Source organism: Strix uralensis, chromosome 23 (genome assembly GCF_047716275.1).
Source record: "Strix uralensis isolate ZFMK-TIS-50842 chromosome 23, bStrUra1, whole genome shotgun sequence".
In the NCBI taxonomy this organism is placed as follows: Eukaryota; Metazoa; Chordata; class Aves; order Strigiformes; family Strigidae; genus Strix; species Strix uralensis.
In genome coordinates this window covers 3,689,912-3,711,070 of record NC_133994.1, presented here as the reverse complement: position 1 = coordinate 3,711,070, position 21,159 = coordinate 3,689,912, and the positions used below count along the sequence as shown (strand labels likewise).

General features: G+C 40.2%; 1 protein-coding gene across 1 annotated transcript; it reads left to right on the top strand.

Annotated features, from left to right (window-relative positions):
• The first annotated feature begins 990 nt into the window (after positions 1-990).
• Positions 991-20,222, top strand: C23H1orf159 (chromosome 23 C1orf159 homolog). Its single transcript, XM_074893093.1, has 11 exons — positions 991-1,156; positions 2,441-2,554; positions 6,660-6,815; positions 6,969-7,059; positions 8,633-8,708; positions 10,668-10,763; positions 11,698-11,763; positions 13,081-13,215; positions 15,358-15,383; positions 15,719-15,749; positions 17,472-20,222. The coding sequence occupies exons 4-11, from the start codon at positions 6,988-6,990 to the stop codon at positions 17,567-17,569; spliced, it is 600 nt and encodes a 199-aa protein (XP_074749194.1). The 5' UTR covers positions 991-1,156; positions 2,441-2,554; positions 6,660-6,815; positions 6,969-6,987; the 3' UTR covers positions 17,570-20,222.
• The last annotated feature ends 937 nt before the right edge of the window (positions 20,223-21,159 follow it).

Sequence of the window (21,159 nt, the reverse complement as noted above, 5' to 3'; positions counted from 1 at the left end):
CAGTTATATAAATATTCAGTAAAACCAAACACGAATTTTCCTGGTAAATATTTTTATACTTTATTACACTTAATTAGGTTGTTTCTTCCTTACTGGAAAAAATATTTCCGGATATGATCCAGGAGAGAGCAACTTTCAAAGAGCTGAAATATTTTAAAATATGTAATTTAAAAAAACATAGAGTTGATATCTTTACTCAAATGACATTTGGCATTGCCTATAATTTTTCTATTTTAAATGTTACACAACATACTGCCATGTCAAACTTGGAACAAATTTTAATTCTCCTCTTCCAGAGCTAGGTAACTTGTTGCACGAAGGAGTGGATTTCAGATCAGGACACCTTTTATCTTTGCCTCCTGTTTCAAGTCTTAGTTTTGCTAAGAGATCCTGCCCTTTTTGCCACATTTCAGCCGTAGTTGTTAGTGGGGCCGAGATGGGATGGTATTGGAGCATGCTAAGGTGAGCAGCTCCTCAAGGTGAGCAGCGCTTCCCAAGGCTTCCTTTCTTTCTCTGAAATCCCGGTGCTTGTCAGGAGGCTGGGGCCAGGCGATATCAAAGGACTTGTGTGGGAGGAGTTCAGACAGGCCGTAGCCTCCTTGTGTCCCCCATCCTGACGCTTCTCTAATGAAATATTTAATCCTTTGATCACAATATCCCCCGCTTGGCAGAAGGCCCGAGGGTGAACAGGCCCTCCCCTCCCGCCCGCCTACCTGCGGCTCTCGTTCTCCCTCCCGTCGTCCCTCCCGGGGCGTCTGCGTCGCCAAGCAACGCCTAAAATGGCGGCGCCTGCGCTAGGCACGCCGGGAGTCGCAGTGCCGGGGCCCCCCTGTCCCTGGGCCTGCCTGCGGCGCGGGACTCGCTTTCCCAGCAGGCACCGCGCGCAGGCGAGAGGCGCCGGCCGGGAGGCTTCGGGGAAGGGCCGAGGGAGGGGATTTACCTGCGGGGAGGAGGGCGCAGGTAGGGCGCGGCGCGGGGGCTGCTGGGACTTGTAGTTCCGCGCCGACGGCCCGTTCGGGGAACCGGAGCGCCGGGCCGCCGCGGGGAGAACTACAACTCCCAGGGCGCCGCGGGAAGGAGCGGGCAGGGCGCCGCCTGAGGGCGGGGGGTACGAACGGGAACCTGCTGCCGGTGCTGCCGGAGGTTGCTCCCTCAGGTAGGGCGGCGGCGCGGGAGGGCGGCCAGGCCCCTCAGGCGGGGGAGGGATGCGGGGACGGCGGGAGGGAAGGAGGGCGGCAAGTCCCCGGGCGGGACGGCGAGGCGAGCCCCCGGGCGTTGCCCCATTGTTCGGGGCGGGGTGTGGGGGGGAGGCGCCGCCGGGCAGGTGAGGCGAGGCGCTGAGGGCGCTGGCGCTGCCTTCAGCGCGGCCGCAGGCGGCAGCGGGCCCAGCAGAGCTGCCGGGCGCGGCCCAGGGCCCCCGCCCCGCTGTTCCGCTGCCGGTGGAGGCGGTGGGGTGCGGAGCGGCGGCAGAAACGTGTTGACCGAGCGGTGCAGCTGGCGGGAGCAGGGGGCGGGCGGGGAGGGCACGTTCCCGCGGAAAAAGCCCCCGACCCTCTCGCCGGGGCCTGAGGGGGGGCGAGGAAGCGGCGGCAGTGGTTTGCCGTGTAGGGTAAAGCTGGGGAAGAGCCGCCTCTGTTCCTCCTCCTTGCCCAGCTTTTTCAAGGCTACTTTGTTCCTGATGCGTTTAACGTTGAAGTGTGATATTCTTGAGACGCATTTGGAAAGGAATCGTCTCTTTCTCGTGGTCCAATAAAACTCTGGATACTTTTATTCCTAATAAACTAACTCAGTTTACTACAGTTTTTAGCAATCTGGGACGTTTTAGGGTTGTGGGTGTTTGGTGGTTTTGTGTGTTTTTGTTGTTTTTGGTTTGTTTTTTTGTTTTTTTTTTTTTCCTGGATAAACTTCAAGAGAATATGTACCTCTGTAACACAGATTTTTGTTGCTATGTTTAGGGGGAAAAAAAAAACCAACAAACCTAAAGAGGCCATGCATATGTTCTGTTTCCGAAGTGTCTTTCCCTGTAGTGTATAGCTATACTATTGGCAACCAAATCGCACCAGTATTCATTTCTGCTCTCAGTTTTTAAGGCTGCAACGACTGTTGTAACAGCAGAATGTGTTACTGCCAAGTTTTTGTTTACTGAACAACAGTAAATGTTGGTGTTAATTAGTGTTTGCTCTAGGCACGTTCCAGGTATGTAACTGCTTTTGAAGTGAAGCCTGGCTTAAAGTAGGTATCCTCCTTGTCTCGAGCAGAAGGTGTGTGTTTTTAATTGTTGGTTGCTGTGCTGTTACATAATCATTTTGATGTAAGGGTAGAGATAGTAGTTCTTTTCATGGGTTCATGTTAGGAAAGCTGGAAAAACAAGTCTTCCTTCAGCTTTAATTTATAAAAGATTGTTCTAAGCACAACCCATATCTGTTGTTCTACCTTGCAGGTTTATTGTGAAACAGTTGCAGCGTCAAGGAGAAATTAGCAGTAAACCACATACCGCAAGCATTCGGTGTTATCTGAGGAAGATGCAGTCCAGTGCATACCTCTGAAGGAGCTGGTAAGTGAGAATTTAGGCCTTTGCAAGCATGTTGTTTGTGAGACTGCGTTTTGACTTTTGTGGCATCACTGCTTTATCATGACTAATTCAAGGTCACGTCAGAATTAAGAAGCCTTTGGCAGCGGAATGGATGTTCTACAGTATCAAACTCTGATCTGCTGAGTGAATTATAAAACCGCCTGAAATTTAGGTGATGTCTCTTTTTACTGCCATCTTTTTCCACAGACCTGAAAAAATTACCTTGCTCAAACAATGCTCCAGCAAGGCTTTAAGCAAGAAAGATACTGCTAACACAACAGAAAGAATAGATGCACAGCTATATGTATGGAAAACATAGACAAAGATGAATTAAAGAACATGTGTTTCCCACAGGAGTGGGAGGAAAAAGACTTCTAGTGCTTAGTGTTCGTGAATTGTTTGTGTCCTTTTTTCAAAAGCAACAAGAGGAAGAATCCCCTTAGTGAATCTTAATGTGTTTAGCTTATGTGTATTGTGGCACTTGAGATCCAAGTTGACAGTGATTTGAGAATTGTTTCAAATGTGGAACTCTGGTGTGAAATACTTGTTTTAATTAAAATGTCTGTGTTCTCAAAACTGTGTTGGCATCTCAAGCGTAAATACTTTCTAATTTGGGCTCCAGTTTGTGCATGACATTATCTTTTCTTCTGTTATCCAAAGAGAAAATGCCGCCAAACTTGAAACATATTCTATGGGCTTGTAATTTGTTTTGCTGTGGGTGTCTGATCCTGATCAAATTCACGTACTTAATTTAAAAACTAAAAGTTTAGCTACCTCATTCAGAGGCATGGTTAATATTCGTCTATACTGAATGTCTTAGGGGCTTTAGGGCTTTTTCCCTTTCTAAAGTTACAATTATGGTGTAAAATATTGTCAGGTTGGCAGTAGAACGATTATGATTGACTTGTGGCTGGAAAGCAGTAAAATGAGTTGTGTTACTTTGTGGTTTTGTACAGGGAGACCAATTAACAGTACAAATCCCTACTTGAAGTTGCTGTCTTGTTTGGAAGTTCTGCACTTGATTTATTTTTTGACTTACAAGTCACAAGCTCTTTCCAGCCTTGCTGAGGTGTGGCACAACCAGACTTTAGGAACACTATATATGTTTTTCATGTTATTACATATAATGAATATGGATGCTTAAGTCTGTCATCTTTCATGGGCATTACCCTAAATAAAAGTAGATATCTAGTGTTACCTTTGTGGCTTGAATTTCTGCCTTATTCAGACAGATGTTATTTATATATTATGCTAATAGGCTTCTAATTTTTATTGGCCGATAGAGAATCCAGCAGGATGTGAAGAAGTGGTTCTGGGACCTGGAGTAAAATGTAAATTGAGTAAATATAACATACGTCTCACATGTTTGGAAGCTTTAAAGCAGCTTGCTCATCTCTGCTTTCCTTTTCCTGCAGTTAAAACTGGTTCAAACAAAAAACAACTGAGCAACAACAAATATATATCAAAAGCTATAATAAAAAATATTGGCTGGTGATTTGAGGGCAAATAGATCTCGTGTCCTATTTCTACTGGAACAGCTGCAGGGCAGATGTTCTAGTTTGTTAGAATCACTAGTGGCTGTGAACAAATATCTGCTCATAAGTGCAACAGTCTTGTTGATTAGTGTCTTGATTTATTTCAGGAGTGGAAATACAACCAGTATTGAGCTTATGCTGTATAGCTTTTGCATTCACAAAGAGGAGGATTGGGCACTTAAAAGTGGCTAGTTTCACAAGTGTTTTCTCAGAATAGAATCGTTGAATGTTTTGGGTTGGAAGGGACCTTAAAGATCATCTGGTTCTTGTTTAGTGTGACTTGTTCCTGAAAATAAGTATTTTTCTAGATAACAAGAACGTACTTGTTTAAACAAATGCCTTTTTCATCTGCCTTTTCTTAGTATTGACAGCTATTGTAATAATTAGGTATTGACAGAAATCTGTGCATAGCATCCAAAACAGTAAAGAATTTATCAGCAAATGTCTTTACCAACTCTATTTTCTCCAGAGGAGGTCTTTCTTAGCCAAGAAGCAATATCTCATTTCTGAAGACAGATTGTAGAAAACTGATAGGTAATAAGGCAAATTCTCTGTCTGTATTGTTTAAAGTACCTCCATCCAGATGCACATCCTGAGGGTTGTTTTAACATTAGACTCTGCTGGACTGCCTTGAAAAAAACCTAAAGTTGCGTTACTCAACTTTTACTGCAATAGAAAGGCATAAAAATAAAAAAACCTCTGTTTTTGAAAAGTTAAATGTGCAAATTAAACTTACACCAAATGTGGTCTAAACCAGAATTATTCATAGCATTTATATAAGTACTCATACTGTCGTACACAACTAGAAAGCTCTCTGTCAAACTAGATAAGTGCAATGCTACATCAGCACTCATTTACTGAGACGTAAACAGCTTCTGTTCTGCACAAATGTGCTCAAGAAGAAGTTGTTCCCATCAAAACTAGAAGCTATGAGCAAGGGTCTTGGCTTTTGGGGTATGTCCTGCACTCTGGAAAGGTTCATCCTCTGAGATGACTTCACCTTTTTGCTAAAACAGGTGTTTGCATTTGAGGTATCTTGTCACGTCAGGCAGTGTTGAAAAATAACATTAAAGCTTTTCAGTCAGCAATTTATAAGCTTAGCTGTAGATTAGAAATGTATCTTTCCATCCTTGTGTAAAATTCCCAGAGCTAAATTTTCCCTGCTGTTTTTGGGCTGTGCAATCTCTTTCCAGCAGTTCTGTAAACTGCCATAATCCATCTTAATTTTCACTCCAGGATGTGGTGGTGGTACCATTCCCAAAACTAACTAGCTCTTAGTATCTCATTCTGGAGAATCTCTGTACGTACAAAGGCTCCTTGCTGCTTACATTCCTTGGTTCCTATAATCTACGCTGCCAACAGCAAGGCTAGTTGGGCGCTGTCTTGGCTTTTGTCAGCTAGCATCGCACGCGTAGTGCACTTATATTGCCTGCCTGCTTTTCATTTTAGTATAGGTGTTATTTTATTTACGTGTATGTAAATGTGAACTGATGAAATCATGGCTGCTGCAGCTTGACACTGATGGACTTGGCATGCATTGTTATGCTTAAATTGGAAGGTATCGTGACAGCACAACCTTTTCCTGCTCTGCCCCAGTCACCACTAACTGTAGCAATTAGTTGTAGCAGTAAGACCAGAGTCTGGTTTTCAGGAATTGCAGTCCTTTTGGAGCTTTTAGCTGATAGCAGGGGATAATAATAAGTTTTCCCACCAAGCTGAACTAATCTTATTTTGAAGTTGAGGCAACAGGCTTTAAGTGATTTAAAAAAATGAACGGAAATTAATCATAGGAACTGCTCAATTATTTTGTTCCTCAGAAAAACAACTTGCCAAGGGTCATGATACATATTTTGCAGTAATTTAAAACTCATCAACTGGTTTTTTATTTAACAAAAATAGTAACAAATTTCAGTTTGTGAGATGAATCATGAAAGGAGTTTTCCCCTGCAGTTGAAGGCTTTCTTTTGGACACTTTCCTTTTATCAATCTCTTGTTAGAGGGCCTTGTCTGTCCCCATGTTTTATTTATAATATGAAAGACTATATTTTCCTAAAACTACAAGGCTGCAGGTACTGCAGGTTCTGAGAACTGGATGTGGCTTCCAACACTATACTGACTAGAGGATAGGCAGATATTATAATATTGACATAGGGAGTGTCTGAACAATGCAGATCAGTGTGATGTAGCACCTTTTAGTTTATCCAAACAATTTTCTTTAGGATATGTGTGGAGTTACATGGCAAAAGTGAAGGGGGAAAAAAGCAAGGCTTGTAGCAGGCTGCCCAAAGTACTCTGTTCCACATTGAGATCTGTTCTCAGGCAATTGAGAAATACTACTTATTAAGAGACAGACTTCATTAATGTTTCATGACGGTGCTGTCATGGGAGAAATTAATTACAGTATTGCCTTTTCAAAGTGGCGTGTGCTCTCTGTCCTGATCCAAATCCATCACAGCTCAATGCTGCAGCCAGAGGAGCCTGTAACTGTGGGGAGGCTTATCAGTGGTGGTGCCAGGCAGTAACTGTTCTATTGCAATCACATTGATTTTTAGATCCTGGGTGTGGAATAGTCTCTGCATGGCCCAGTTTGGAGCAGACTGATAAGGCTCCTTGTTTCTTAGCAACCGCAGTCTGCCATAGCCAGAAACCTGCCCCTCTGCAGCTGGAGGGAAAATTCTGAATGTCTCAAATCTGTGTCTTGAACCAAGGTAAGTCATTCCCCCCCTCCCCGGTATGTTTAATTTAAAGACCTTTGCATTCAAATAAAAGGAGTGTGTTGGCAAAAGTTCCTTAACAAAAGGAAAGCAGAAGTTCTCTGTCATTAATAAGACATTCTAATTTCTTTCCCTGTTCTTGCTTAGACCTGTGTTTTTCCTGGGCATGGAGGTGCCATATGTCCTTCTCTTAACTAGACTCGTAGCAGAAGTTGCCAGCAAATCTACTGAAAGTTCGGTAGGTACTTCATATTTTTTGTCATGCTAGGCACCCTGAAACCAGAAGTATCAGATTATTTTCCTCTTTCATTGCAGTTTATGGAAGACTTTCTAATTCAACAGAAATGACCCGTATACTGCTAGCAGCCATTAACTGAAACTCGTACAGTGGGTCAGTTTGTTGTGATGACCAATTGCCTATTAAACCTTTGAATTCTTCCTAGTCATGAGCTCATAGCCTAGTGGGGATGCAACTGCCAACACCTCACACCATGCAGAAAAAGCACCCTGATGATCAAAAACACACTTTTCAAGCTGCTTGGCAGTTTAGCTACAAACAGTCCAAACCATGGATACCCAAAAGCTAACTTTTCAAATGACTGAGAAGCTCTGAAGCAAACGCTGCTTCAAGTCACAGAAGAAGCTCAGAGTATAAAATCCTGCTTGCAGGAGAGTTTGACCAACAAAACTTTTTAAGAAACTGGTCTTAAGCATGTTATCTATAGATCTTCTGGTTCTTTACTGTAGTCTACCTCCCCGTGATGCACGAACAGTGTGAGGTCAGCCTACTAATGTCAGTTTTGACAGTCCCAACCGTTTCTCCTTTGATTTTTGTCACCCCTGGATTCGATGGGTTTTGCTGATAAGCAGACTAATACTGGCTGTTACACATTAGGTATATTTAAGTTACTCCTGTGGCTGAATATAGACCAGGTCTTGTTAATTTTGACCAAGAATACTCCATCTTTTTTTAAGACTTCTAAGATTTGACTTGCTGTATTCTTTAGGGGAATGTATCTGCAAAACTTTAAAAGGCATTGGAGTTTTGTGGCTTGTTTCTCTTGTGCACATTCAAAGAGTGGATATGCCCAGGTCTATATGGGATGTTACTAATATCAAAAGAACCACAGAGTTTCTAACAACCATTTCTCTCTAAGCCTATGTCACAGCTTGTTGTAATTTGTAAATAATTTTGAAACTGGCTTTTTCATAAACAAACAAAAAATAAAAATAAACTACGTGCCTTGAGGATACGGAAGTTATTTTTTTTATATTAACTGTTGAAGGAAGAAGCTTTTGTAGTCCTGCTGGATTGTTCTGCCGAATGTAGATGTTATCACAGAATCATCGAGGTTGGAAAAGACCAAAAGATCATCACTTGCAGTATGGGCATTCAGTGAAAACTGGCGTTTGCCAGTCATTTTGCCAATACTATTTCTGAGCAAATCTGATAGGGCATTTGTGTGGGGCTGTGGGCAGGATAACTCCCCCTCTGAACTGTGCTTCACTGAAGAATTTAGCAAGTATATTTCTAAAGCAGGTTTTTTTGAGGTTTTGTCCAGTGTCAACAGTCAAGTGTGGATTTGTTCTCAAAGTGTTAGTCTGGGGAGCAGCTGCCAGGTCAAAATCAGCTTGATGGTGCAGCTAGCTTGTTCTCTCCTTGTAAGGTTGCTTCATGCAAAAAGAAAAAGTTACAGCAAGTTTTAACTGCAGTCACTGCTTATTCCTCTGCGTTCTCTGTAGATTTTTTTGTTGAAGCATTTTAGTAAACTTAAGAACTGCGTGAAATGTAATGTCATTTCTTTTCTTAGGTTTCAGAAACAGAATGCTGTGTGGATATGTTGGATTCAAACAGTTCCTGTCCAGTAACCAACCAGTGCAGTCCAGGTATAGTGTGTCATTGTTTAATAAAATTCCAGATTGTTTTTGACAGTTAACACCAAAATACAGTGCCTGATTAATTGGGGAGTGAAAACAAAATAATTAGTGCATGTACATATCGAAGTCTTTCTTCCTCTATATACACAAGGTAACGCTTCTTTTAACTCACAAAGGTTCTTGCATGATAAGGAGAATAGACAATTATTAATAAGGTTATTCTTTATCTTTTTTTAGTGTGCAGTTGGATTATGTAAGAGCTATTGTAAATGCTTAAAAGCCCTAAAAGCCCATATAATGAACATAAAAAGCAAAAATGCTGTAATGCGTACCTAAGGGAGCATTAAGAATGACTTCAATATTGTCTTGTTAGCACAGAATGCCTCATTCTTCCTTGTGCCATATATGTAGAGTTGTTTTCTTCTAAATGGAGTTAACTTTTGGTGCTCCAGCAGTAGCAAAAGGGTGGTCTCTTTTTAATGCCATCTTATTTAAAATAGGAGAGTAAAAGCAGGAAAATGGCTTCAGAGCCCACAGTAACAAGAGAATTAGTGACTTAAAAATTGGGGTCCACTTCTGGGTTCAGTCATTTCCTTGTGGTGGTTGTTAAAGCATTTTAAGCCTATCTATTTTCACTGCTTCATTAGCTTCTCTAGCTGTTGCTTCATTTAATGCATTCATTTCTGCTTCTAAATGATCCTAGATATGGTATAAACAATTGTCTGCAAGTTATGGGACTGTGTTCCCTTAAATCTTATTGTAAACTGATGATCTACCCCTGTCTTTGGTGTCGCATAAGTGCTTTGATGCTTCCTTCCTATTACTGTAGAAAGTCTTTGCCCTTATATCGGGTCTGTTTGTGTTTAGATTAAGTGTCAGATGTAATTTATTACTGTGGGCATCAAATGTGCTGCTCCTCTCTAAGGAAACTGTAGCAGCAGAGCTGTTTTCAAATCAGCACCTTACTAATGGTTTGCTTTATGGGATAATTGATACCAGTTTGGCTCAAGGCTCTATAGAACTGGATTTTAGCCAGCACAGTAAGTTTTTTTCCTTTAAATGTAGACTGTAATATGATCTAGTAGGAATATCCTTCTAATCTTCATGTCTCAAGTCTAAGCCTCAAGTGAAACCACCATGGCTTTATTGTATTAAATGAAGTTGTTATTGAAGATGTGCCCTAAAATTTTTTTTCTCTTAACAAAGACATAGCAGTATGTGCATTTAAACATAAAATGAGAGATTTAAACATCAGAGACATAGGCCAAGATGAAAGTTTAATCAGCCTGCATGGTAGGGTGACTGATAGAAAACACTCGCCATCTGTCACAGAATAGTTTAAACGGGCTTGGGTTCTTCTTAAAGTGAAACAAATAGTACAGTACTTGAGAGGACTGAGGCATGGGAAAAAGACTCTATTATGGCAGTATTCATATTTTTAGCGTGCCATGCTTCAAGTGATTGACTGCGGGGCCGCCAGCATTTTTTTTCATCCAAGTACGCTCTGGTTCTTAGCATCTTTGTCCCTGCCTACTTCTATTTTCAGTACTATATATTAAAATGGCATTAAACTTTGTTTCAACAGTGTATGACCTCTGAAAATAAATGGTAAAATTCTGCTTCTTTTTTAGTATTGTTGAGGGTAGTTACAGGTTGTTAGACGCTTCCCATTTTTCTCAGAACTGAAATGTGAAGCAATGAATGGAGCTATGTTGAAATTGCCCTCTGGGAGTTGTTTGCTTATAACTCTTTCTCCTTTTTGGCCCTTGAAAGGTTTTTTCTCTTCTGGAATAAACACTTTGAAATGAAACTTCTTAACTTGTGTAACATAATAGGAGGCAGGAGATGTTTTTAACCAGTAGACCAAACGGAGGGAATTTCTGTTGCCTCTACCTCTTTCTGAAGACTAGGAAATATCTCCAGTGTCGCTTTTGTTTTCAAACCTCTGTACCTCTTATTCTTATGCAGGTTGTTACAGACGATGGAATGAGGATGGTAGTAGCAGCTGCATTAAATGCAGAAATGAAACCCTTCCTGTTTACAATCTGACTGAATGCAGAAATAGTGAGTCATTTACCATCCCTTTATTTTGATGGGTGTCTCTTGGTACTGAGATCTCTTCTTGCATGCATGGTCCAGCAAAGACTGTTCAAGAAGCCATCAAATGTTGCAGATTTTTTTTTTTCCCTCCCTTGTAAAACTTCAACATTTTCCAGAGTCGTCGTATAACTTTGAGCTTTTGCATGTGCAACAAAAGCTATGGAAACTTTGAAATTCAGCTTGCAGAAACTGTGCAGAGCGCTGTGGAACTGTTTCAGAGTCGGGGTGGGGGGGAACCAACAAAATCTTGTTATGTATTACAGTACCTAATCTGTGAAGCCAAACGCAACATTAAAAAAAAAAAAAATCATTCTGCCCAATGTAAGTTCTTAAAATAAAGAAGAAAAGTCTTAAACATCAAAATGATTAAACTTACAGGGTAGGACCTGTATCAAACATGCAGGGAATACTGAATTTTGTGGCTGCTTTAATCTCTGCTGTAAGAAAAAGGCATTTGCTGTGGGTGTTTGCTAGGGACTGCTCCAGAGCATGAAACAGCTCAGACTGTACTTGAGCTCTTTGAAAAATCTGTATTAAGAAGTCTAGATTCATTTTGTACGTGTGCTTTATTTGAGGTGGGAACCATTCAATTCCTTGTAAATATTTTTAATGTCCTTGTAAATATTTTTAATGAAAGAGATAAGAATCTTGATCTAAGTTTCTGGGAAATACACTAGTGAATTATTCTCTTTTTGGACAAATTCTGATGCTGCTTGTTTTCTTCCTTTGTTTGAAATTCTCAAAAGTGATATAAAGAATGAATTTTTCATGGGGAAAAATCAGGATTCTTACACAGTTTCAAATAACTATTGAGAAGTGTAATAGCCTTTTACTAAGATTTTCAACAAATCTGTAGTTTTTGTCAGATTTTACCTTAAAAAATTCTCTTTGATTGCAGCTGGTATCAGAGGAATGAATTTCCAAATGAATATAAGCACTGTAACTCCTTTCATACAGAACATAGGTGAGTAAATGGAAATAGCTACTGAGTGCAGGCGTTGTGATTATTCACTGTGTACCAGCCCCTTCATCACATGGCATTTGAATCAAGTTGTAAAATACATTTTTCTGTAGCATAGGTTTCATTCTAAAGGTAGTAGCCATTTTTACTTTTTCTGGTTTGTTCTCAACAAGAAGCTTTTGTAAGTCTTCGAGTTGAATTTTGAGGTAACTGTATTTTACTGAATGGTTCTTTCGTCTCGTCCTAGTGACCTTGAAGTGATTTTTCTGGTACAGGTTGAGCTGGTTATTTATGAAACCCCATAACTTGAGTTTTGAACCTTATGCTGCAAGAGTTTTGGTTTTTAGGGGTGAGGCAACATCTGTTACATCTTGGTTAGCCTTTCTATAGGTTGATTTTATCACTGCTGACCAGTCCTTTCTGTTTAATCTCCTAAAAATACTTGTTTGATGCGCTGGTAAGAATAATACAAATTGAGCATATTTAGATAGCAGCATCGCATACTTCAGCAAGAGAGAGGATGCCAGATGAAGTGATTTAGTGTTACAGGGTGAGTGCTTATCATCAGTGCTCTTGAAAAGCTAAACAGCCACGTCAAACTTGAGAGCTGCTGATCCCTTTGTAACATTCGTCTTGTCGTGTGTGTGTGTACTTGACTTGAAGTATCTAGTGCTCTTCGGAATGTGGACTTCTCAAGCAGAGCTTGTCTACAATAAGATCATAAACAACTTTTGTTTCTTAAAATACTTGCTCTTTGGAGTCATATTCTTAAATAAATAAACCAGCAAATGTGCAGGGTGTTTTTTTGAGGCAGGGAAAGTGGAATAGAGGTGAGGGAGGGCACCTTTTGTTAATGTCTGCCTCCTTTGGATGATTCCTGTATCAGTCACTTGTGGAAAACATAATACTGGGTGTACTCTACCAGTGGTGTATTGTCTGTTGACAAGTTCTGTCTTTAGGAGACTCTGTTTAAGGAATAAAAGTACAATATTAATGTTGAGTGCCTCCCAGCACTGGTTTTGAAAGTTACCTAAAAGAAACAGAACGATGGATTAAGAAGTTGTGACTATCTTCAGGAGAGACTAAGGTTCTTCTGACATTTGGCAGGTGGGGTTGGGGAGGTTCATATAACGAAATGAGTATTGAAAGATCTTTGCAAATGTTTCAGTGAGGTCTGTCTGTATATGAAAAAAAACCCACTGTGTTTTTTCTCATGTGAACATCAGGAAGTTGGTCTTTATCTTTTGTTTAACCCTTCTATTAGAAGAGATTTCTAGTGAATAATAGTCTTTTCTCTCTTTTTATATTTTTTTTGTACAGGGGGCCCAGAAGTGGCAGCCTCTCTCATCTTAGGGACATTTTTCATCAGTTTATTCCTGATTCTGTCTGTTGCTTCTTTCTTCTACCTCAAACGTGCCAATAAACTTCCTAATGTTTTCTACAGAAGAAACAAAGGTAAAATACCTCTAATTGTCTATTTAATCTCTAAAGTTTTGGCCTTTGCTCAGTTTCTTAATTTAAAACCTTTTAAATTTCTTCGTATCAGTGTTTTGACTTAATGTAGCTGCTGCTGTCTCTTATGATCATCCAAACCAATGCAAACTAATGAAAAATATTCTCCTGCTATGTATTTCCAGTATAATGTTTTCATGGCAGTGCAGAGGATGTCTGTTCTCAGTCTAACTGTGCTTAGGTGCATGTTACACAGTATCTCTTACTAACCCAGCTATTGGTTTTTGTAGCTTTCAAAGATTTGCCAGAGTACAATACTTGATGTTGTCACTGACTATTAGATACCAGATTTCAAAAAGGGGGGAAAAAAAAAAAAAAAAAGAAATCAGTTGATGCTTTTTGCTCAGAGGGTGTTTTTACAGAACTTAATAATACTTGTTTATTTCAGTACACAAAATGCCAGACATTTATAAAGCCTTACAAGCAGCAGTGGTTGATTAATTCTTCATTTAGAGAGAAGGGAACTGTAATACGAAATGGCAGTGTGCTTACCCTGGATGTGTCAGCGGCAGGAGAAAGGGAAGGGGATTTGAGGTTCCTCATTATAGCACTACTCATTCACCATGTTTGCCCTTTAAATTCAGGATTTACTGGGGCTTGAAGAGCTAACTGCCTGATTATTTTTTTAAAAGCAAACACCTCTTAGCTTTTATTTTTATAATGAAATTTATTCTTTATTTCTGCCATTCCTTTTACTGAGAAATGAAGCCACGTAACTAAAATGCAGTGACCTGACTTCATGCCAAAGTGATTCCAGAAAAGCTAGGGAAAGAATACCCGGGATGTGCTTAGCCATAGGGCACCAAGACTTTATGTAGATATCTGGCTCTTTCAGATGCTTCAGTTTCTGTGAAGTTGTTCTGTGTCCACATTTTACTGGTCTTCAATATCTAGCAGGCGCTGAGCAAAATACGTGGAAGGTGATGTCTCCATTTTGCCCAGTGTTTTGCATGAAGCTGAGGCTGATCTATGACTCTGTCTTGCCCCTTCTATGCAGTCACTTTGAATGATTCCCATGACAACCTCCAGCACAGCATTTGCTGTGTTAGAGCTCCTTCTGTTGAAAGCAAGCTGTTTACTGGTTAGGTCTGCTAAACAAATAGACCTTCTGTTACTTCATTCATGTCTTACAGAACCAAGCTCAAGCTAGACTGTCACAATCGAAATAAGCTTAAAAAGAGAAAAAGAAGGGGGTGGGTCGAGCAATACAATTCCATTGTTTGACTAAGGATGTTGTATCCAGTCATAGTAGCTTCATGGAACATCACATTTCCAGTCTCTGTGGTATCATTTCCTGTAAAAGTCTACAACGGTAGCTACCTCAGGTCTAAATTGATCAGTGCCACAGGACCTGCTTAGCACTCTAATCACAACTGCCATATTGAAACCTCTATTGAAACCACTATTTGCATGTGTCTTCAAGTAAATTGAGTTAGTACAAGATTCTCCTTCAGTTCTTAAGTGGGTCAAGAGCTGTTGTTCTATGACATTTCTAAGCTGGCAGGACACCAGCCCTCTGTTGAGGCTTCAGTGATACTGGTCTGACTCCCACTTATTGTGGGGATAGTTCACTCTGCTCCAGCGGTCTAAAGCGTTGATGTCCTCCTTTGAAGGAGAAGCACTAGAAACATTTCTCTGGCTTATTATCATGTTAGCTTTCATTCTGTCTGGATAATGATCATGTGGCCTATAAAGGCAGCAAGCTCTTGCATAAAAAGGTTGCGTCTTTCACTGCTCAATTGTTTTCTATTTATACTGCCTTTTTCTGGTAGTTGGCTCAAAGTGCCATTTTTCCTGTTGAAGCTTCTTAACATTAAAGAGATACTGCTGTGGCTACCTTCTTTGAAAGCAAAATAAGTCATTCTTGGAGACCTTTGCAACCCTTTATCTCTAATCTTGAAAAGAGTCCTACAGGCAATGTATTCTACTAATGGGATTTCTGAATGTTCTGATCTGTTTTGGTAGTCTGTGACAAAACTATTTTTTTAACAATGGAATTATTCTGTTGCATGCATGTATTTTAAAAAAACTAGTAGTTCTAGTCTTCTAGATTAATGATGGTTAGTCTCTCTCTTTCTCTTTTAGCATCTGTTCTCCAGCCTAGTGAAACAGTAAGTAAATTCTGTCCTTTCAATAGGAACAAGCAAGCATAAAACATCAAGTAAATGATAACTTAAAGTTTTAACAGTTCATTAGGGAGCTACTGAATCTGATGTATGAGAGACTGAAAAAATAATAAAAGATATTTTGGGGTTCTTTGTCCAAATTGGAAAAAAGGTGAAAGATGAATACTGACCATATGGATTCTGTTGAGCTATTTTCTCCAAGAGAGATTATGTACACAGTAAATGTTATTGGAACCCTAAAATTTTCCTGTATTTTTTTAATGAAAGACTGTGAAGACAAAAGGTGCTTTGTTTGACATAATCATTCTTCTATTATGCAGGCATCCATGATACCCCCCCCAGCTTCTTCAGGTGAGGAACTGTTCTCTGGGGCATGCTGCTACAAATATTTTACCTGTTGGCTTCCCTTTTATGCACCTCGTTATTGAAAAGCAGGCAAACTATCTCAAAGTGGATGTGCTAAGAACACACAGCAAGTCAAACCAATTAATTGTAAAGCCTGGTGTAGAACTGTGGAATCTGTTGAGGGGACAGAAATCCGATGAAATCTGTCTAGTAGACCTTTCTGATAGGATTTATTGCTTTAATTAATGTAGTCATACAGTATTGATGGAGTACTTTATGTTAAAATAGATCTTTGACAGCTCCTAAAATAGATCTTCGACTTCTCTATCCTAATAGAGAAGTCTTACAAGTAGGTGCAATATTTTTTCATAAGTGCTCAAAAATAAATTATTCAGTCAGGGACCTATTTTAAGGATTGGAATCTTCTTGACAATGCCAGGTTGGGTCACTTTTGGACTTGCTAATTTGAAGCTTATCAGCTTCTTAAATAACACAGACTGTTTGGAATATACAGGTTTGTGTGTATGTGCTGTGTGGGGTATTTATAGGTTGTCTCTTTTTGGCAAGGTGGGTTTTTAATATGTGTGAAACTTGGGCAGGAATGTATTTCTTGGGGAAGATTTCATCTAATCGGCTTGTCTTAATTTTCCTCCCCAATTTTTCATAATTTCATACTCTAATCTGCTGGTTTAGACCAGGTCTGGGTAATCCAAGAGCCAAAACCTGCTTTTTCTTGGGCCTCTAAATTTGTGCTACTTCTAGGAAATAGTACGTGCTGTTCTTACACGATTAATGTGCCAGTGAGAGCCTAATAAAGCATGGAATATCTAAATATCACTCTCCCAAAATATATATTTAAAAGGGCAATGGATTACGCCTAATCAAATCAAGACATTCTTTTAAGTGTCTCTGACTATGTAGCAAAGTTTGAAAAGAAATAGGTAGTAAAGGATATATTTTGCAAATGCTAGAAAATTTTATATCTATACATGAAATTAGAGTGGCTAGGAAAGTGGATTTGTTTGGCCAGGGTAATATAGTAAAATATCTCGTCTCTGTGCTTGATCCATGTACTTTTGAGACAATGTGGTGACTTAAGCGTGAGACTGACCGAATCTTCTAAAAAGTTAAGAGATAATGGCCTTCTAAGCTCAGCAACATTTCTGGTCTCACTTCTCATGTATGCATAGACCTTTTTAATCAAGATGGTATAATTAAAATTTAATTTTTATTAATGCAGTCTTTAACTTTTAAACATCCTTTAGATGTGTTCCAAACTTGGTCTGGGTCTGGCTGTTAAACTGGCAGCCAGTGCTGCTTCTGAAAAGTCTCAGTTTCCTTACCTGAATTGTTTTTTAATGAAAGACTGAAGACGAAAGGTGCTTTGACATGATCGTTCTGTTATGCAGGCATCCATGATACATCCAGGGTTCTCTTAGGGCTGGAAATGGAAAGCTACATGTACTTACAAATAATGGAAATGCCCGTTTGTAATGAACATCTTAGTTAGTAGGGCATTAGAAGCTTGTGTAAAAAGTTTTTGAGGACTTTTGCCTTATCAGCTCTATGTAGGGTTTTTTGTGTTTTGGGTTTGTTTTGGTTTTTTTTAAAGTCCAGAATGACTCTGATCACTCAGGAATTGTTGGATGGCATGTGGTGTTATGAATTAATGATGAAGACATGCTTATACAGCAGGTGCTAATGATGTTTCTGTGCCCACCATTTCAGTTCGGAAGCCACGATATGTCAGACGAGAACGGTCACTAGTGACATCCACATCTGCTGCTATGATCTCTTCTTCCGAAACCAGGGTCAGCAATGTTTAGCCTTCATTCTTGACTGAGGACTTTGTAAGTGTACACAGTGTCGAAGAAACTTTTTCTGAATCCACTGAAGTGCCAGGAAAACATCGCAAGCAGCTGACCTAAATGGAAGCCAAATTACTGTGTCAAAGGGTTTGTGCCAAATGTTAACAGAGAAATGAACTAATGCAAAGATACTGATGGCAGGCTACATCCAGTTCGGTGAACTGCTTTGGTGATCTTGAAATGCACTATTCCAGCTCTCTGGTTTCATTTGACTCCTGCAGATGCTGTGTTTAAAATCTTTAAAGAATCTGCCTTTCTTTGGTACACTTTCAGTTTTGGCAAGTTTTTCTTCCTGTGTTGTGATGTGTTCTGTGTCCCCAGAGCTGAATGTCTCAGTGCTGCAGGCCAACATGAAAGACTGGGATTACTCAAGGATGTGGACTTGTTTGAAGGACCCACTTGTAAATGCTAACACTAAGTGCCACTGCTTTAACGTCGTAGGACAATATAACAATACTTTACATGCAGTATCCTTTTGAAGCAAAAATTGATGCCTCCTGGAGCATCTTCTTCAGCCTATGACATAGCTGACCCTGGTTCTTAACTGTGAATATAGACCCACTATCCAGATACTGTTGTTCTTGGTGCTTTTGAAGGCCGTGGTCAGTATGGGTCCTATCCCAAGTGTGGCAATTTGTTGGGAAGCTTTTCCAATTGGCTTCAGCGCAGTCCTGGGATAAAGAGCCATTTGCTGTGGCTTTGTAAGGCTGCTATGTCTGTCCTGCAAAGACTGTCTCCACTAGCTTCCTTCCCTTACCGCAGCCAAGGGAAGGGAATGAAGGGAAACCAACATTCCTGCAGGTAGCTGAGTGTCTGTTAGATGTGTCAGTGAGTACTGAGATGAACCGGAGAGGTCAGGTGAACTTCTGCCAATGCAATAAGGGGTTTCTTTGGTCAAGCCCTTCAGTAACATGCCTGAGATCTGCAGGCCAGCACCTTATGACTGAGCTCAACAAGTATTTCCTTGTTGAAAGCGCCAGCCTAAATAGCCCCCACTCTCAGATGCTTGTTCCTGCCCATCTTATGCCAGCTGTGTGGCTGAGTAGTCACTCGATCAGGAAATTAAAGTAGCTGGAAAATACTTCTTTTTGGCTAGGTTATCCTTCACCAATCTTTTTCGTGTCATGGCTGACTGTTGCCATGTGAACACAGCTATCAGCATAATGGGCACAGTGGTTTGGGCATAGGAGTGGGTGACTGGGAAACCAGTGAAAAACCTGAGGTTGCTAAATTGGTTGAAGTGTCACTGTCACCATATGTGAAATTATAACTATGCAGCTTGTGCATTGCCACCTACCTGTGTTGCTATTGCCTCTTTTGGTTTAGCTGGCACTCAATTATGGGTCTGTGCTCCTAAAATAAATCACTTGGAAGCTCTTCATCAGCATCCACTGGCATGAACCTAAACTGGAACAGTCGGTTCTCTTTTTCAGGAAAATGTGAACATAACTGTCTTGAGCTGACGTGACACCCATATGGAGAAGTCCAGAGCTTGTGATCCAGATTCCCTTTTCTCTGTGGTTAGAAGCTTATTCAAAGCTGAAAGATGAGAACCGGGATGGGAGGAGATATATTTATCTTCTTGAATAGACCTGGTTTTGTGTAAGTTTTAGTGCAGTTTTATTTACTGTTATCTCTCTCCTTACAAGGTATGGAGATCTCTTGTAGCATCCAAACAAGCTAGGGCAAAGATTGGGGATAAACAAACCATGAAGAGGCCCCCATGCAAAAAAAAAAAAAGCCTGAATTGCCGTATGGAGAAACTTAGGTTGTCTTTCTATCACAATGATGAATAAAATTTTTGTTCTGGACAAAATGGAAGACAGTGGACAATGCCATTTTGAGACCCTTCAGCTTTCAATATGAAATGCGCTTTATAGTTCCAAGTTTAGGAGGTGGCAGTTTTGTTTCTGTCATTTTGGTGTCTTTTTATCTTTGTGCTGCTGTGATTTTCCACAGGTAGAACTTGTGTCTGGAGGTCATAGGTTTTTCCTGAACTTAGTTGCTGAATATTTTCCTAACCACTAAGCAAAAGGAGTAACTATGCAAATAATGCCAAGAAACTGCACCTTTGAAAGCAGGGAGTTTCTGCTTGCAAATCTGTCAATGATAGTGCATTCTTGTATTGCTTAGTTGCTAATATATTCTTTTTACACATAAGTTATTGAAGGATCGTTCCTGTCACTGTACTGTCTGAACCCTATCTTATCCTTAAGTGCATATTGTAACTTAGTTTAATGTCAAGTGTCTAATGCTCTAACTTCTGTGCAGTCAAGTTTTTCTCAGTGATAACATCTTTCTCCCCTTCCCATACTCTTCTCCCCCAGCAAACTCTTAAATGCAGCAGATATTTTTACTATTTTTTTGTGTTTCAGGAACTGTTCAGCTTTTGTTGTTGCTGTCTGACGCAGTGGACTCCTGGTCTAAATGGTTTCTTATTTGTTTGCACTGTCTAATTAAATATATAATGTGGTGTTTTGGTTTCCATCTCCCTTCAAAATAATACCTACATATATTTTAAAAAATTGGCTTTAATGAACCCTGATATTTAATGTATTTGTATATTTTTAAATTGTGCCAAAATAAACAATATTTGAGCCTTTTTTTTAAATGACTGTGGAGGTCATCCATGCGTTTCCTTTTCAAGCACAGAATGAAGGGAGCAAAATTAGCACCCAAAGTAGATCATTGTTTCAGCTCATATGGCATGTTACCTCCACCAGAACTGAAGTTTAAAAAAAAAAAAACCTCTGCTCAATGATCCTGCCCAGTTCTACAGTAGGATAGCCAGGCTATTCTTCTGCAGACTGTATCTTCACACCTTGTAACCCTATGGCAAAAGCCGCCCATAATGGCCTTACCAGTAGTGGCGTGAAAGTAACTCTTTGACAGAGAATGTAGCTTCAGTAAATGACAGAATTTTTGCATTAGTGTATGTTTACTTAAATCTCATTCAAAGAAGAGAGCAGCTTCCTCTTACTCCTGCTAAACAGTGCCAAATGTACCAGAAGTTGAGATAATGAGGATAATTTCTTATCAACTGATGCGAAGATTATGGTCTTGGGGGTTTGGATGTCTTCCCCCATCTGATCTCTGATTAATTTAAAAAAGGGGAATTTGGTACTCTTGTTGAACTTCTTGCTTACAAATGTATCTTGTGTTCTTAACTCCAGTTGCCAAAACAATCCATAGCGAGAGCGGAGCCAAAGGAAACTGGGATGCTGAGCCATCTGGTCTGAAATACTAGTTAGTTAAATTCGGCAATGCTCTTTTTCCTCACAAAACTAGCTGAGGTAGCCTGATGTATGAGAAAGATGCTGCTTGTAGTGAAGTATGCTGATGAGGAAGGATAAGCCAAATGCCTTAATGCCTACTGTGCGCGCACCGTGGAAAGTCTAATAAACTTTGTTGTCAAAGCCAAGGTGACAGTGTCACATACAAAGAGAAATCAACCTGGAAAATTATCCCACTGGGACGGGAAGACTTAAAAGTGGATTTGTCAGTTAAATGGACTCTGACCACCATGTGCACCAAAATCTAACAGCCTT

Coding starts and splice junctions, on each gene's coding strand:
- C23H1orf159 (XM_074893093.1), top strand. CDS start 6,988: ATGGAGGTGCCATATGTCCTTCTCTTAACTAGACTCGTAGCAGAAGTT. Junction 10,764..11,697: donor TCTGACTGAATGCAGAAATA/GTGAGTCATTTA, acceptor CTTTGATTGCAG/CTGGTATCAGAGGAATGAAT. Junction 13,216..15,357: donor TTTCTACAGAAGAAACAAAG/GTAAAATACCTC, acceptor TTTCTCTTTTAG/CATCTGTTCTCCAGCCTAGT.